At 44.2% G+C, this 15170-nt stretch overlaps 1 protein-coding gene across 1 annotated transcript in view; it reads left to right on the forward strand.

The window, feature by feature from the left end:
- Positions 1 to 15170, forward strand: part of adamts17 (ADAM metallopeptidase with thrombospondin type 1 motif, 17) — a 105075-nt gene that overhangs the window by 37890 nt on the left and 52015 nt on the right. The window contains exon 7 of the mRNA XM_085463471.1: positions 11958 to 12001. Coding sequence (XP_085319597.1) covers positions 11958 to 12001 — 44 coding nt within the window. The remainder of the gene's footprint in view (positions 1 to 11957; positions 12002 to 15170) is intronic.

Consider the following 15170-nt stretch of genomic DNA (forward strand, 5'->3'; position numbering starts at 1 on the left):
GCCTGTATGAGAGTTGTTCTAGTGCAGCGAGTCTCCCTAGTTGAATATGCCATACAGAGACAGGTGGGGTGGAGGGGGCCTTCCACTGGGAGATAATGAGTTTACGCCCCAGCATCAATGCAGTCTGTACCCACTCAGCAGCCTTAGGTGGAGCATAGTTAAGGAGTGATGGGTCTCCCAACACAAATAGTCTTGGTGAAAAAGGAATATCCCATCGTATGGTTGATTTGATAAAGTCATGTATCTCAGTCCAAAAGATTTGGGTTTTAGGACAGCTCCAAATCATATGGGTCAATGTGCCTACCCCAGTCTGACATCTCCAGCATTCAGGGGACTGAATGAGGTTCGCCCTATACAGTCTGTGTGGCGACCAGTAAATTCGGTGTAGTAATTTGAATTGGATTAGTCTCGTTCTAAGTTCCCTGGACACCTTTTTACTATTCTGCAACATTGCAGTCCATTCCTGATCTGTAAAAGCCACACCAAGGTCAGATTCCCAAGCTAACCGGAGGGCAGGTAGTCCTTTACTCGTGCCCGTAACAAGCATTGAGTAATATTTAGAGACTTCACGACCCCCCCCAAAAGATTTTTTTGATGTAGCTGAGATATTCAATATTTGGAGGTGGTGTGGAGGAGGAACCAAAGGTTTTGAGCAATAAGTGCCGGAGCTGCAAATACCTCCAAAACTGACTTTGTGGCAACTGAAACTGTGCTTTAAGGTCGTTGAAGGACTTGAGAATCCTCCCCTGATACAGGTCTCCGAGAACAAGTATCCCTCTCTGGACCCACAGTCTCCAGAAAAACGGCGATTTATTAATGCAGAGTTTGGGATTGAGCCATATGGAAGCCTCAGTGTGAAGGTGGGAGTTAAAATTTAGTAGCAAGGCCACCTTCTTCCAGACCGTCTGCAGGAAAGAAAGAATGGGGTGGGTTTGTATATCTGGTGGGAGCTTGGTGGTTAAAGTGTGCATCGGAGGGAGTGGTGAGCACAAAGTACTCTCCAGACTAAGCCATGGGGGGGCTCGTTCTGGAGGGAGAGCCCAGTGAACCATGTGTCTCAGACTGAAAGCATAATGGTAAAATAGTAGATTTGGGACCCCCAGGCCACCCGACTCCACTGGTTGCTGTAGCTTTTTAAGCTTTATTCTAGGGCGTCTGTTATTCCATATGAATTGGTTGCATAATCTGTCAAATTGATGGAAATATTTTGATGGGATTTTTAGCGGGAGTGTTTGTAGTAGGTAATTAAATTTTGGAGCACAATTCATTTTGATGATGTTAACTTTACCCCAAAGGGTGAGGAACAAAGGGGACCATCTAATTATGTCGGTTCTGAACTTGTCCAATAGAGGTTCAAAATTAGCCTGGACTATGTTGTGTAACAAACGGGGGAATGTAATGCCTAAGTATTTAATACCAGTCTGAGGCCAGCTGAAATCCCCTGGCTGGAACAGGGTTTTGGGGCAGAAGGCTGTCAGAGGGAGCGCTTCAGACTTTGACCAATTTACTCTATATCCTGATATATTAGAGAACTGGTTAATAATTCTCAAGAGAGCAGGTAGAGATCGTTCTGGCTGCGATATTAGGACCAGGGCGTCATCAGCATAGAGCATCAATTTGTGGTTATTATTGTGGACCTGGATACCTGGAAAATCAGGGTCTCTACGTATTGTCGCTGCCAGAGGCTCTAAAGCTAAAGCAAAAAGCAGAGGACTCAGTGGGCAGCCCTGTCTTGTACCCCTGTGGAGGTCGAAGGACTGTGATATTTTACGGAGAATTGGAAGACCATCACAAACCTCAGTACTGGGAACAAGCTAGCAAAGGAGTTTAGCTAACGTAAGCTAAAGTGGCAGTGTCTGTTTTTGTTTTTGACGCTGTCGCCGGTACGAGATTCCGGAATGGCACCACTTACCTCAACATCCAGCTGTGAAAGCTGCATCAACCTGAGCCAAAAAGTGATCGAGCTGGAACAAAGGATATCCACGCTATACCAAATCCAGGGGGCTGAATGCGAGCTTGACACGATCCTCCTTGGCAAAGCTCAAACCACCGCTACTAGCGCTGAGCTAGCCGACACAGTGCACCATCCAGCTGCTGTGTCCCAAGATCCCGCCAACAGTCAACACAGGCTCTCAACTTGCGTCGCTGCTGCTTCTGCCAAGGACGAGAACTCCTGGTTTCAGCTAGGGGCCAGACCCAAGGCTCTGGTCAGCTCCACTCCACTCCAACCAGCGCCATGGACCATGGTTGAGACGCGTGGTGGCTGCAGAGAGGGCAGGAGGATCCGTCTCTCGCACCCTCACCCCTCTGGTGAGGTAGTATTGGAGAATAAATTCAATGTCCTGGATCCTGTGGACTTTCCTCCTCTGACTGCTAGCCCTCGCCATCCCGCTGTGTCACAGAGGTCTGCGCCATCTCCACCACTACGCCCCCGGAGCCGCGGCGGGCAACCCGACGCTGTGGTGCAAACTCACCGCGGAGAGCTGTGCTTTACCCCGGCTCCTCGGAGAAGAGGACCCACGGCGCGGCTACCTGGGAGTCACTCACGAAGTCCGGCTGGCGCATCTCCATCTGAACACCCCCGGCGTCGCGGCGCGGGCATCTCAGATGGCCAACAGCCCCCAGTGGCACCTCCTCTCTCCACGCTGGTCCTCGGGGATTCCATCGTCAGGAACGTGCGGATGAGGGGGGCGCTCACGCTGTCGTTCCCGGGAGCCACTGTTGTTGACATAGTGGACAGAATTCCCAACATTCTGGCATCCCACCCACAGGTTAACCGGCTCATCATCCACATCGGCACCAATGACATCCCCAAACAGCAATCTGAGCTGCTGAAGTTGGACTTCCTCGAACTCTTCAGCCTCCTTGGTCAGCTGCAGGTGAGTGCTTTTATCTCTGGGCCCACCCCCACCTGTGGCAGAGGGATAGGCCGTTTCAGCCGGCTGCTCAGCCTTAACACCTGGCTTTCCTCCGCCTGTGTCTCCCACGGCGTGGGTTTTATTAACAACTTTGATGCCTTCTGGGAGAGGAGGCATCTTTTTGGGGCAGACGGGCTCCACCTCAACGCCTGGGGACGCCGTTTGCTGTCCGCCAATTTGGCATTTGGCGTACAGCACTCCCGCACATCGCCCTGTCACTACCCCAAACTGACATTACCTGCTGATCCGTCTGCCACTGACTGATGTTCCCCTGGTCCCAGCTCCTATATTTGTTCCACTTTTAACAGTAATACACAAAACTCTGGACTAGGACCTTTCTCTCCCACAGTCAACACAATACCCGTCATAATCACAAACAGAGAGCAACAGAATTATCATAAATCCAGTAACTCCAAAAATATTAATAACCTCCGGCCTCTTCAAAAATATCAACATCCATTCAACTCTATTGTCAAAAATCCACCAGTCTCGATCAGTATGGCACTTTTAAATGTCCGCTCTCTGTCGAACAAGTCTTTTATTATTAATGATTTAATTTTAGATAATAAACTTGACTGTTTATTTTTAACTGAAACATGGCTGGGCTCGGATGCACCAGTTGTTCTCACTGAGGCCTCCCCACCAAATTTTAATTTCTCTTTTTCTATTAGAAGTGGTAAGAAAGGTGGTGGGACTGCATCTTTAGCCAACAACACACTCACCTCCAAACAAATTTTATTTGACTATTTTACCACTTTTGAATTCCATGCTATTGTTTTCAGCAGCCCTCCAGTTTTATCTGTCACAGTTTATAGACCACCTAAAGACAGCGCTGCTTTTATCAAGGAATTCTCTGAATTTTTAACAAACATACATTCAAAATATAACATGATAATTTTAACCGGTGATTTTAACCTGCACATAGATAATCCTTCTGACCCTGCAGCAAAAGAATTCTTAAACATTCTTCACTGTTTGGATTTTACCCAGCACGTCACGCAGCCGACTCACAACAGAGGACACACTCTGGACCTGGTCATCACCCATGGGCTGTCCACCAGCGTGTCCTCTGTTGTTGACTTGGCTGTCTCTGACCACTACTGTGTGTTTTTTAACATCACCGGTTTTATTCAGCGGGAGACCTCGGTGCGAACTGTGAGGAGGCGCTATCTAACCTCTGAAGTGGCTGCAAATTTTACCAGGGTTTTAGACGAATGCCCCCCTGTGATTTTTACCTGCACCCTGCGATTTGATTTTTAGTTATTTCAACAGCAAACTGAAGAAAAGCCTTGACTCCGTTGCTCCACTCACCACCAAAAAGATTAACGTAAAACATGCATCACCTTGGAGAAACGAAGAAGTCAAAAAACTCAAAAGAAATTGCAGGGCAGCAGAAAGGAGATGGAGGAAAACTAAAAATAATATCAACCATCAAATATTTTGCGAGCAACTTAAAGTGTACAATAATACATTAAGGAAGTCAAGAAATTCATACTTCGCCAAAATAATCAGTATTAACAAAAATAATCCCAAGGTCCTCTTTTCCACCATAGATCACTTATTTAACCCTGATTTTAACAGCTCCCAAAGAACCCCCACAGACTCGCTCTGTGAGCAGTTTGCAGACCACTTCAGGGGAAAGATCAGCGCCATCAGATCTGATATTTTATCTAATCGTGATATGATTTTAAATACATCTGAGGGCTCGATTGTACCTGAGGAGACACTGGACAGCTTTGTCCTGGTTAATGCTGAGAACCTTCAGAAAGTTTTCTCCACAGTGAGACCCACCACATGTCTTTTAGATCCAATTCCTTCTTCACTCTTTAAAACACTTTATGGATTTTTTGAGGCTGAGCTTTTATGCATGATGAATTGCTCTCTTCAGTTGGGTGTCTTCCCTGCTGCCTTTAAAACGGCGGTGGTGAGGCCCCTTCTGAAGAAGAGCAATTTGGATTGTAATGATTTTAATAACTACAGACCTGTATCCAACTTACCATTTTTAAGTAAAGTCTTAGAAAAACTTGTTTTTACTCAGATTACTGATTTTCTCAATGATAGACAGATCCTGGAGATATTCCAGTCTGGATTTAGGGTGAACCACAGCACAGAGACGGCTCTCCTAAAGGTTTTAAATGATCTTAGATGTAACTGGGACGCCCAAAAGCTCTCAGTCCTGGTGCTGCTGGATCTAAGCGCAGCCTTTGATACAGTAGACCACGCTATTCTTTTAAACAGACTGAAACACATGGTGGGCCTCTCTGGTGCTGTACACAACTGGTTCACTTCCTATCTCTCTGACAGAACTTTTATGGTGAGTATGGATACATGCTCCTCTAAGATCCATAAAATGACATGTGGTGTGCCTCAAGGGTCGGTTCTAGGCCCTGTACTTTTTAATTTGTATATGCTCCCTCTCGGCGGTGTCATCAGGAGGCATGGAGTGAACTTCCACAGTTACGCTGATGACACGCAGCTGTACATCTCCGTGTCTCCTGATGACACCAGACCAATGGATGCCCTTTTTAACTGTATCTTGGATATAAGATCTTGGATGGCAGAAAACTTTTTACAGCTTAACCAGGACAAGACTGAAGTTTTAATTGTCGGTCCTGAGGCTCAGAGAGAGAAACTCTTGTCTAAATTAGAGGCATTTTCACTATGTCCTTCGCTACAAGTGAAAAACCTGGGTGTTATTTTTGACTCTGAGCTTGGTTTTATCCCACATATTAAACATGTAACTAAAATTGGATTTTATCATCTAAAAGATATAGCCAGAGTCGCCCTATTCTCTCTCGGGCCAACACGGAGATGCTGATGCATGCTTTTATTACCAGTCGCATTGATTACTGTAATGCCCTGCTCTCTGGTCTTCCTAAGAAGAATATTTCAACTTTACAACTCTTGCAAAACTCGGCAGCTCGTGTGCTGACGAAGACCAGAGGGCGGGCCCACATTACACCGGTTTTAGAATCGCTGCATTGGCTCCCCGTGTGTTTCAGGATCGATTTTAAAGTTCTTTTATTGGTTTTTAAATGTCTTAATGGTCTTGGGCCTTCCTATCTCTCAGATCTGCTTTTACCATACGAACCCTCGCGGACCCTGAGGTCCTCTGGTACTGGCCTTTTGATTGTCCCTAAAGTCAGGACACATACTCACGGAGAGGCAGCGTTTCAGTGGTATGGTCCTCGTCTGTGGAACAGCCTGCCGGAGGAGCTCAGGGCCGCAGAGAACGTACATGTTTTTAAGAACAGGCTCAAGACCCACCTTTTTAATTTAGCTTTTACTTAGCGTTTATTTATTTTTTATGCTTATTTATTCTATCCTGTTATTCTATTATTAATTTAGGATTTACCTAATATTTGTTTGATTTTATTCTTATTCATTTTTTAATCTTCTTATTCTATTTATATTTATATTGTATCCTGTTCTTATTTATTTTATCATTTTACCCTATATATATTGTATTGCGTCATATCTCCAGTGTTTCCTCGGAGGGCGCTCTCTGCACCGGGGCTGTTATTGACTGTGGCTGCTGGGTCTCTGGGGTCCTCTCAGCCTGGCTGGGGGGCTCCTTTGCCTCCCTCCTGCTGTGTGCCCAGCCTGGAGGCTGCGGTCTGTGACCGGCTCCCGGTGCAGACGGCTCCCTGTTATAATGTTTCCTCACTTGGCTCATGCGAGCCCAGCCCAATTTTTACTCTTTAAGTGTGCGCGTGTGTGTATGTGTGTGTGGGTGGGGGGATATATGTGTATTGAGAGTGTGGGGAGTGAGTTGGAGGGTGGGGTGGGCTGCTTTTAACTATGTAAAGCACTTTGTGCTACATTTTCTCTGTATGAAAAGTGCTTTATAAATAAAGATTGATTGATTGATTGATTGATATAATACGGTTCGTTAGTATTGATGCTCTTGGATTGTTGTAGAGAAGTTTGACCCACCTTATGAATTTTGGGCCAAAGCCAAATGCTTCCATTACACAAAATAGAAAACGCCACTCCACCCTGTCGAATGCTTTCTCTGCATCTAGGGAGAGGGCTATAGCTGGAGAAAAGTCCCCCGTAGGGGATTTATTCTGGGTTGCCCACATAATATCAATTAGGCGTCTAATATTATCGGCAGAGCAGCGAGTCCGAATAAAGCCAACTTGGTCGGGGTGTATTAAGTAAGTCATGACCTTATCTAATCTGGTTGCTAGTAACTTGGCTAAAATTTTGCAATCACAATTGATCAAGCTTATTGGCCTGTAACTCTTACAGTCAAGCGGGTCTTTGTTTTTCTTTAAGACAAGGGAAATAAGTGCCTCTGACAGTGTTGGTGGCAGGCTGCCCTTATCCAGGGCTTCCTCAAACATTTGCAGGAGTAAAGGGGAGAGCTCCTCTGCAAAGTTCCTGTAAAACTCTGCTGTAAACCCATCCAACCCAGGGGCCTTGTCAATTGGGAGATTTTTGATTACCCTTAAGATCTCTTCCTTTGAAATTGGGGCGTCCAGGGAGTCCACCTGTGTCCTAGAGAGAGTTGGGAGGTTGAGGGGGGAGAGAAAACTGTTAATTTCCTGAGAGTTTGCTTGTATTTCTGAGGAGTAGAGTTGCATATAGAAATCTCTGAAGGCTTCATTCACTTCAGAGGGTTTTGACACCATAGTGCCATCCTGTGCTCTAATTGCTGCTATGATAGTCTGAGCTTCTTTTTGTTTAATATATCTTGCAAGCAGTTTGCCAGGTTTATCTCCATCTTCGAAGTATTTTTGCCTAGCCCGAAATAGAGAAAACTCCAAATTATCAGCATTTATTAAATAATCATGGTCCATAAATAAAAGAAAACAATGTTGTTTTTGTGCATAACAAAAAGCTCACAATTGTGCAGTCAAAATGTAAACTAATAGACGCTGAGCGTAATAACAAAGAGACAGATTTCACAGCTGCACCACGTCTCTGAACAGGAGCCATTTGTGGTCCTTATACACACACAGTACGGTAATATTACGTTGAAGCACAGTACGTATCACTCCGCGAGGCTCCTCCTCGGTAGCCGTAATCCTCCGACAATCCATCAAGCAGTGCAGCTCCGTAGCTTAGCAAAGTCATATTAAAACATTTTTTGACAGATTGCTGAGCGCTGTGTACCACATAAAATCGGTTCGCGGTCAGTAAGCACAACCAGAATTCATACATAAGGCGCACTGTCGAGTTTTGAGAAAATGAAAGGATTTTAGGCCGTACAGTCGTTAGCGCGGTTAGCTCGTTAGCGCGGTTATCTCGCTAACACGTTGACGCCGTCCAGCCCCACGCACGGGGCGATCCGCGGTAACTCGCTAACGGAGATTTTCCGCTTTCATCTTGTCATTGCCTGCAGGTGAAGCTATGGGGGAGGGGGAGTTGTGTTCAGTGAAGGAGAGGCGAGGCCGAGTAACGTTGCATAGAGACAAAAGTGGACGAAAGAGAGGCAAACCTGCGGCTCCACAACGTAACATAGACTATATCGATATAAACGATATTGTCACATCTTATATCTCGTATGAAAATATATCGATATTTTTTAAAAAACTCGATATATCGCCCAGCTCTACGGAAGACTTAATACACCAGGTTGCATTTGGAGAACTTTGGACATGGTAATAAATCTGGAAAATGTTTGTTAACCAGTCAAAGCTAAATAAAGAAAAAAAAGATTTACTCTATTAAGGATTCGACTGGGAACCTTACTTATAACCTATTTGGTTCATTCTTCATCGATTGGATCAAAACACTATAAGGCTTCACAAATGCTTGTGCTATAACTAACCATCCTACTTCCCAAAGCTTCCAGCTACAAAGAGGCGCCAGACGAGGCCTGTCCAGTTTCCCCCTCACTTTTGTCATTTTCATTGAGCCACTAGCAGCACCAATTCGACAAAATGTCAAGTTAAAACTGAAAATACAGACCATAAAGTAAGCCTTTATGCTCATGATGTATTACCTTTCCTTGGGAACTCACAAACTTCTTATGAAGACAATCACACTTACAGAAAAGTTCTCATCCTTGAGGTTATCTCCTGATGTTTGTATGTGCAATAAATGTTAGATTTGTATTGTTGATTGTCATTTATGCTTAGAAATATTTACTCATATATGCTTAGAGTTTATAGTCGATGTCATATTGATTGGGGTCTGATCCTTAGCAGTCTGCAAAGACTTTGTGTGCATTCCAGAGGGTTCTGGCATTCACACCCACATCCTGGGAGCATGGGAGAGGTCTACCTGCTCTTATTGTTTCATGGTAGGATAAACGTCCGGACTTCTAGACCAGCAGGTTTAGGGAAGTTGGTTATGGGGTCACACACTGACCACACACACACACACACACACGCACGCACGCACGCACGCACACACACGCACGCACGCACGCACACACACACACACTTACACAATGCACAGGCAAGGTACTCTTTGTGTGTATGTAGACGTCATATGTTAATGAACCTATGTCTATATAAAAGAGCAGTGTTACAGGGTAGCAGACAAGAGCGACTGGGGTCAAGCGAAGGAACGGCGCTTGTCCACTTGGTCTCCCTCGTGTACAAGAATCATAAAGAGCTCTGCTTGGTGTTCAATGCTTTTTGCTGTGCAGTTGAATTGTCTTGAGCGTTCCAGCGAATAGGTTTAAGCTACAAACCTATCAATTTGCATGAATTTCTTTGCTAATTTATATTAGTTATAAATTATAATATAAAGTTTTAACAGCCTTTGCCATTATACTTAAAATTCAGCTCTGTCAGAATCAGAATCAGAGAGACAGAGACAGCAGAAACCCAAGAAAAAGTGAAGCGAGGAGAAGAACCATCATGGAAGGAGAGACCACTGGCAGACAGAAAAAAAATGACTCACATCCAGAAATCCTAAAAGTGACTGGACAAAGCTGGACTGAAAGACAGCACAGAGGCACTAATCATGGCAGCACAAGAACAAGCTCTGAGCACAAGATCCATAGAGGCTGGGGTCTATCACACCAGGCAAGACCCCAGGTGCAGTCTGTGTAGAGATGCCCCAGAGACAATCCAGCACATAACAGCAGGGTGCAAGATGCTAGCAGGCAAGGCATACATGGAACGCCATAACCAAGTGGCCGGCATAGTGTACAGGAACATCTGTGCCGAGTATTGCCCTGAAGTCCCGAGGTCAAAATGGGATTCCTGGGTGGTCAAGAATGACGGCGCTAAGATGGTGTGGGGCTTTCAGATAGAGATAGACAAACTGGTGATGGCTAACCAACCAGACCTAGTATTGGTGGGCAAGCAGAAGAAGACAGCCATAGTGAAAGATGTGGCTATACTGAATGACAGTAACATCAGGAAGAAGCTGAGGAAGTACCAAGAACTCGAGAAGATGTGAAGGGTGAGGGTAACAGTGGTCCCAGTGGTAATAAGAGCACTCAACAACCCCCAAGCTATCCTAGGAACAGCAAAGATGCTGTGCAGGAGCCTCGAGCTCCCAGGCCTCTGGTGTAGAACCCGAGCTCGAGGGATCGACTGCCCACAGGGGCAAGAGGGGAATTTAAAAACATATATATTCAGTCTATTTACACTTACAGGCCAGTGGCCACTCTTTTCATTATGATGTGCACATACTTGAAAGGGAGGAATGCTGGTTTGAGCAGGGAGTCAAGTCACTCATGGCCATTGATCAGTGATCTTTGATCAGTGGCTATTGATCAATGGTGATGACAATTAATGATCAAGAAAACGACCTCATAGCCCTCTTAGTTATTACGCAAATGTACTGTTTATAATGTTGGGGAAACCTGCATTTAGCCGAGACTGAAGAAGTGTTTGATGAAATGTTTCTCCCACTGAATATGCTACGTCCAGGTGAACAGAATCAGGTGTTTAGGAGTACATATGGCACACTGTAATTCACTAGCAGGTGTGGTGGAGTCATCACCAGAGTGATGGTCTGTAGCAAGGAGCTGTACAGGTGTCTGGTTGTTTTGGTGTACTCTGTGCCTACCATAGGGGAGGAGTTGTAACAGGTTGTGTCCAGAGTGTGGTGGGCCCATTTCCTTATCTTGTCCTAATCTACCTATTTGGCTTCTGTCTTTGTCTTCCTCAGTATAATTTGTGAGCTTACTGGTCTATACTGCTAGCACCAAAGTTGGTTAGCTTTCACTGCTTTATTGTTTTCCCTTTATCGTGAAGTCCAGAAGAGCAACTTGCATTTGCTGCAAAATTTTTTAACAACACACATCTTATGAGGTGGCTTCAATCATTTAGATTCATTTAAACCCAATCGGATATATTGTTTTGTGTTATTTTGTATTATTTTCTTATGTTTATATTGTGTTTAATTCATGTGCGAGTTTTAAGTTAAGGGTTTAGTTGAGTTATTTTGTATTTTGGGATTATTTATGTCTTATTTAGGTCCTGTCATGTCTCCTTAGTTATGAGTCTCTTCATATCCCCTGGTATAAGTCTGTTCATGTCTTCTGTGTGTGTGGTTTCATGTTGTCAAGCCGGTGCCATGTCTACGTCTCTCAGCGTTTCCTGTGTTGTTTTGTAGAGGTCTTGTGATGATATGTTCATTGTTTTAGTTTCACTTTCCCTGTGGGTGTCATGACGTTCGTGTGTTTCCACTTCCCCTAAATACCTCCTGTGTGTCTTTAGTCTCTGTGTGGTCATTCAGTCTTTGTAAGGATGTCCGTTCTTCTCGTCTAGTCATGTACCTCTTGTCATAGTTGTCATAGTTATTGTCATAGTTTTATAGGTTCATAGTTGTTTCCCAGTCTCATCACAGCTTGTCAGTTATTTATTTTTTTCCAGTTTATGTTTAGTTTTAGTTTCACCCCACATGGATCTTGCCTTGTATTTATGTTTCTCTTGTATTAGCCCAATAAAGGCTCGCCTTTTGTTCAAGCATTTGGGTCCTCCACTCACGCTCCATACGGTCTGCCGCTGGACCGTGACATCATTTTTCTAGCACAATCCATATTAAGTGTAAATGTACTCTACTTTAATGTTTTAACTAATCTCAGTAAATCAGTGTTGCAAATTCTTTCTTTTCTTCTTTCAGAACAGATTTCTGTGTTCACAAAGATGAGCCATGTGATACTGTGGGTGAGTACCACTCACTCACTCACTCACTCAGCTGACATAAGACATACTTGAACCCTCACTATAATCACAGAACTCAAAGGTTCAGCTGCAAGAAACCCTGCCACCTGCATTTCCTTTTCCCTCATGCTTTAAACTTCAAAAGTCCATTGAATGCAAAAAAAAATGAGATCATTAAACATTTGATCAAATTGAACCATTTATTTTCATGTTTTCCTCAACTATAAAAATCTCTGTAATACGTCGTGATGAATGTGGAAGATTTCTTTGTGCTTCTGTCACATTGATTATTTCTGTTGAAGGAACATGTAATGATAGATAATAGTAAACTGTAGGACCCCAAACCTCACACTGAGTTCTTTATAATCATTAATTTCACTTTACCAGAAAAAACAAGCCTCCCTGCTTTTGTCTCTTCATACAAGGACAAGTGTCCCGTATGCAAAAGCTCTCATTTTACAATTTCAGTTGCACAGTTTATGTCATCATTATTGCTAGTATGACTGGCAAGCAAAGATCAGGCTTACAGACTTTTGAGTGACTGAAAAGTCTGACCAGAATGAGTATACTGTAAAATGTGATCGTCATGTCTTCTTCAATAAGAAGACATGACAACAATTCTGACAGTTGTCTTCATGGCAAGACAAAACATTTTGAGTTGAGTATTAATATTTCTCTGATACTGGATCTCAAAAACTAAGCATACAAAACACTGTCAAAACTCTTTTTCAGAATCAGAATACTTTATTAATTAAGAAATTAATTGCTCCAATAATAAGAACAGTAACAGAAATAAATTAAATAACAGAATATATTACAAAGTTACAAAATAGAATATATATCTACCTGTGTGCATACAGGTGTGCCTTCCTTGGCTGCTGCCTCTAAGCATATCATGCATTTTCGGTCTAATCTGCGCTCAGTAGCATTCAGTATTTATTATTTATTGTTACTTGTGCTTATCTAGGTTATTGCTGTGGGTTCCCTACTGTGTTGTTCTCTTTTTGCTTGTTCTTTCCAACAGGTGATCTAGAAGATTTTTAGTGTCTTTTCTCCCCGACCCTCTTCCCCTCTGTTTTTCTTTCCTTCTGCTTCTCTTGAGGTTCTTCCCAACTTCTCTTGTCTATGTGTTTCCCTCTCCTCCCCCCCAGTCCTATTCCATTCTGTAATATTTTAAAAATAAAAAAAATTAATTAATTAAAATGATTATAGATTATATATTGATATAAGGCATAACATTAAGACCACTGACAGGTGAATTGAAAAAAAAAAGAATATCTGATGGACATAGCACCTGTTGGTGGGTGGGATCTATGAGGGACCCAGCTAACAGAAGCACGAAAAATGAGCACACATGAATCAAGCAAGGATTTAAGCAAGTCTGACGATAGTCAAATTGTAATAGCTAGATGAGTAGGTCAAGGTTTTCAAAACTGCAGCTCTTATGGGTGTTAATAGATATATCTGTCAAACGGTCTGAGGAAGGAACAATGGTGAACCAGTGACAGGGTCACGGCCAGCCCAGGTTCACTGATGTATGCATGCAGTGAAAGCTGGTCTGTGTGGTCCAATCAAACAGGCAAGCTATTACAGCTCAGATTCCCCAAAATTGATGCTGGTTCTGATAGAAAGATGTCAGAATACAAAGTATTTGCAACACTTTGTTTGTTGCATATGTGTCTGCATAGCTGCAGAACAGTCAGAGTGCCCACGCTGACTCCTATCAACCACGATAAGCTGCTGGTGGGAAGTACAGTGTGGTCAGCCCAGAAGCCTGATGAGTCTGTTTGGCTCACTGTGCTGCCAGCTCTGGGAGCCATCACATCACTGTTTGATCAGACCCCAGTCAAAATATATCACTGATATATTTATTTAACAGCACTGTGGATCACACGTCTTTGTCTGTGGGCTTCACAATGTTTGGGTTCTTCATTTTTTGGCCTTATGTGCATTACTATTAGGTTGCTGGAAGACTTTACTGACAGAAGGAATGTGTATACAGTGATTTAATCATTTAATCAGTACATCACAGGAGCAGGCTTCCCATCAATAGAGGACACATACCACCAGGGTCTTCTGGAGCGCCAACAAAATGTGACATGCGTTACGGGCTACGTTAACGTCTGTGTGGATAACCCCGTGCCCTCCAGGACTGTGCGGTGCTTGTCCAACAACAAACCTTGGATTACCCCAGAAATAAAAGCTGTCTTCAAGCAGAAGTGGAGGGCCTTCAAATCTGGAGACAAGAAAGGGGGTGAAAAGGGTGCAGAGAGAGCTGAAAGGACTGATCGGGAATGGGAAGGAGAGCTAAAGGCAGAAGAAGGAAAACCAGCTTTGAATCAAACCAACAGGTTTGATGCAGTCTTCAACATCGGCTGCAGACACACCAACTCAAACTCCTGCTGTTACACCTCAGACACTTCACATCTCCTCCACTCAACCTGCTCACTCCTCCCCACCCCCAACCACAGCATCCAGTACACATCCAACACACGGCTCCAGCCTGTCTCTGTCAGCCATCCAGGTTAGGAGGGAACTAAGGAGCCAATAAGGCACCAGATACCATCAGCTCAAGGGTTGTCAGGTCCTGCGCAAATCAACTGTGTGGTAAGCTTCAGTCTGAAGCTTATGGAGAGTTCCACAGCTCTGAAAAACCTCTTGTGTGGTACCAGTGCCAAAGACCCCACGTCCCAAGGACCTCTGCAGGCTTGGACTCCGGCCTGTAGTTGTAGGACCTCTGCAGCTACAGGCCAGAGGCTCTGACATCCCACCTGATGAAGACCCTGGAGTTGCTTGTCCTGGTTCAGCTTCAGCCCCTGGTGAGCTCATCACTGGACCCACTTCAGCTTGCCTACCAGCCTGGCACTGGAGTGGATGATGCCATCATTCACCTCCTACATTGTTCTCTCACCTGGAGACCGCTGGGAGCACTGTGAGCATCATATTCAACACTAGAAAAACCAAGGAGCTGGTTGTAGACTTTCGCAGGAACAAACATCCTCCACTGAAACCACTGAACATCCAAGGCATGGACATGAAGCTGTGGACAGCTACAGGTACCATGGTGTTCATCTGAACAATAAACTGGAGTCACAATTCAGATGCTCTTTACAGAAAAGGACAGAGCAGGCTGTTTTGCTCTTTTGGAGTGGAGGGCCCACTCTTGAAGACC

This window comes from Copadichromis virginalis, linkage group LG1 (genome assembly GCF_057382275.1).
Source record: "Copadichromis virginalis isolate Kocher_CV1m ecotype Utaka linkage group LG1, C_Virginalis_male_GT1.1, whole genome shotgun sequence".
Classification (NCBI taxonomy): Eukaryota; Metazoa; Chordata; class Actinopteri; order Cichliformes; family Cichlidae; genus Copadichromis; species Copadichromis virginalis.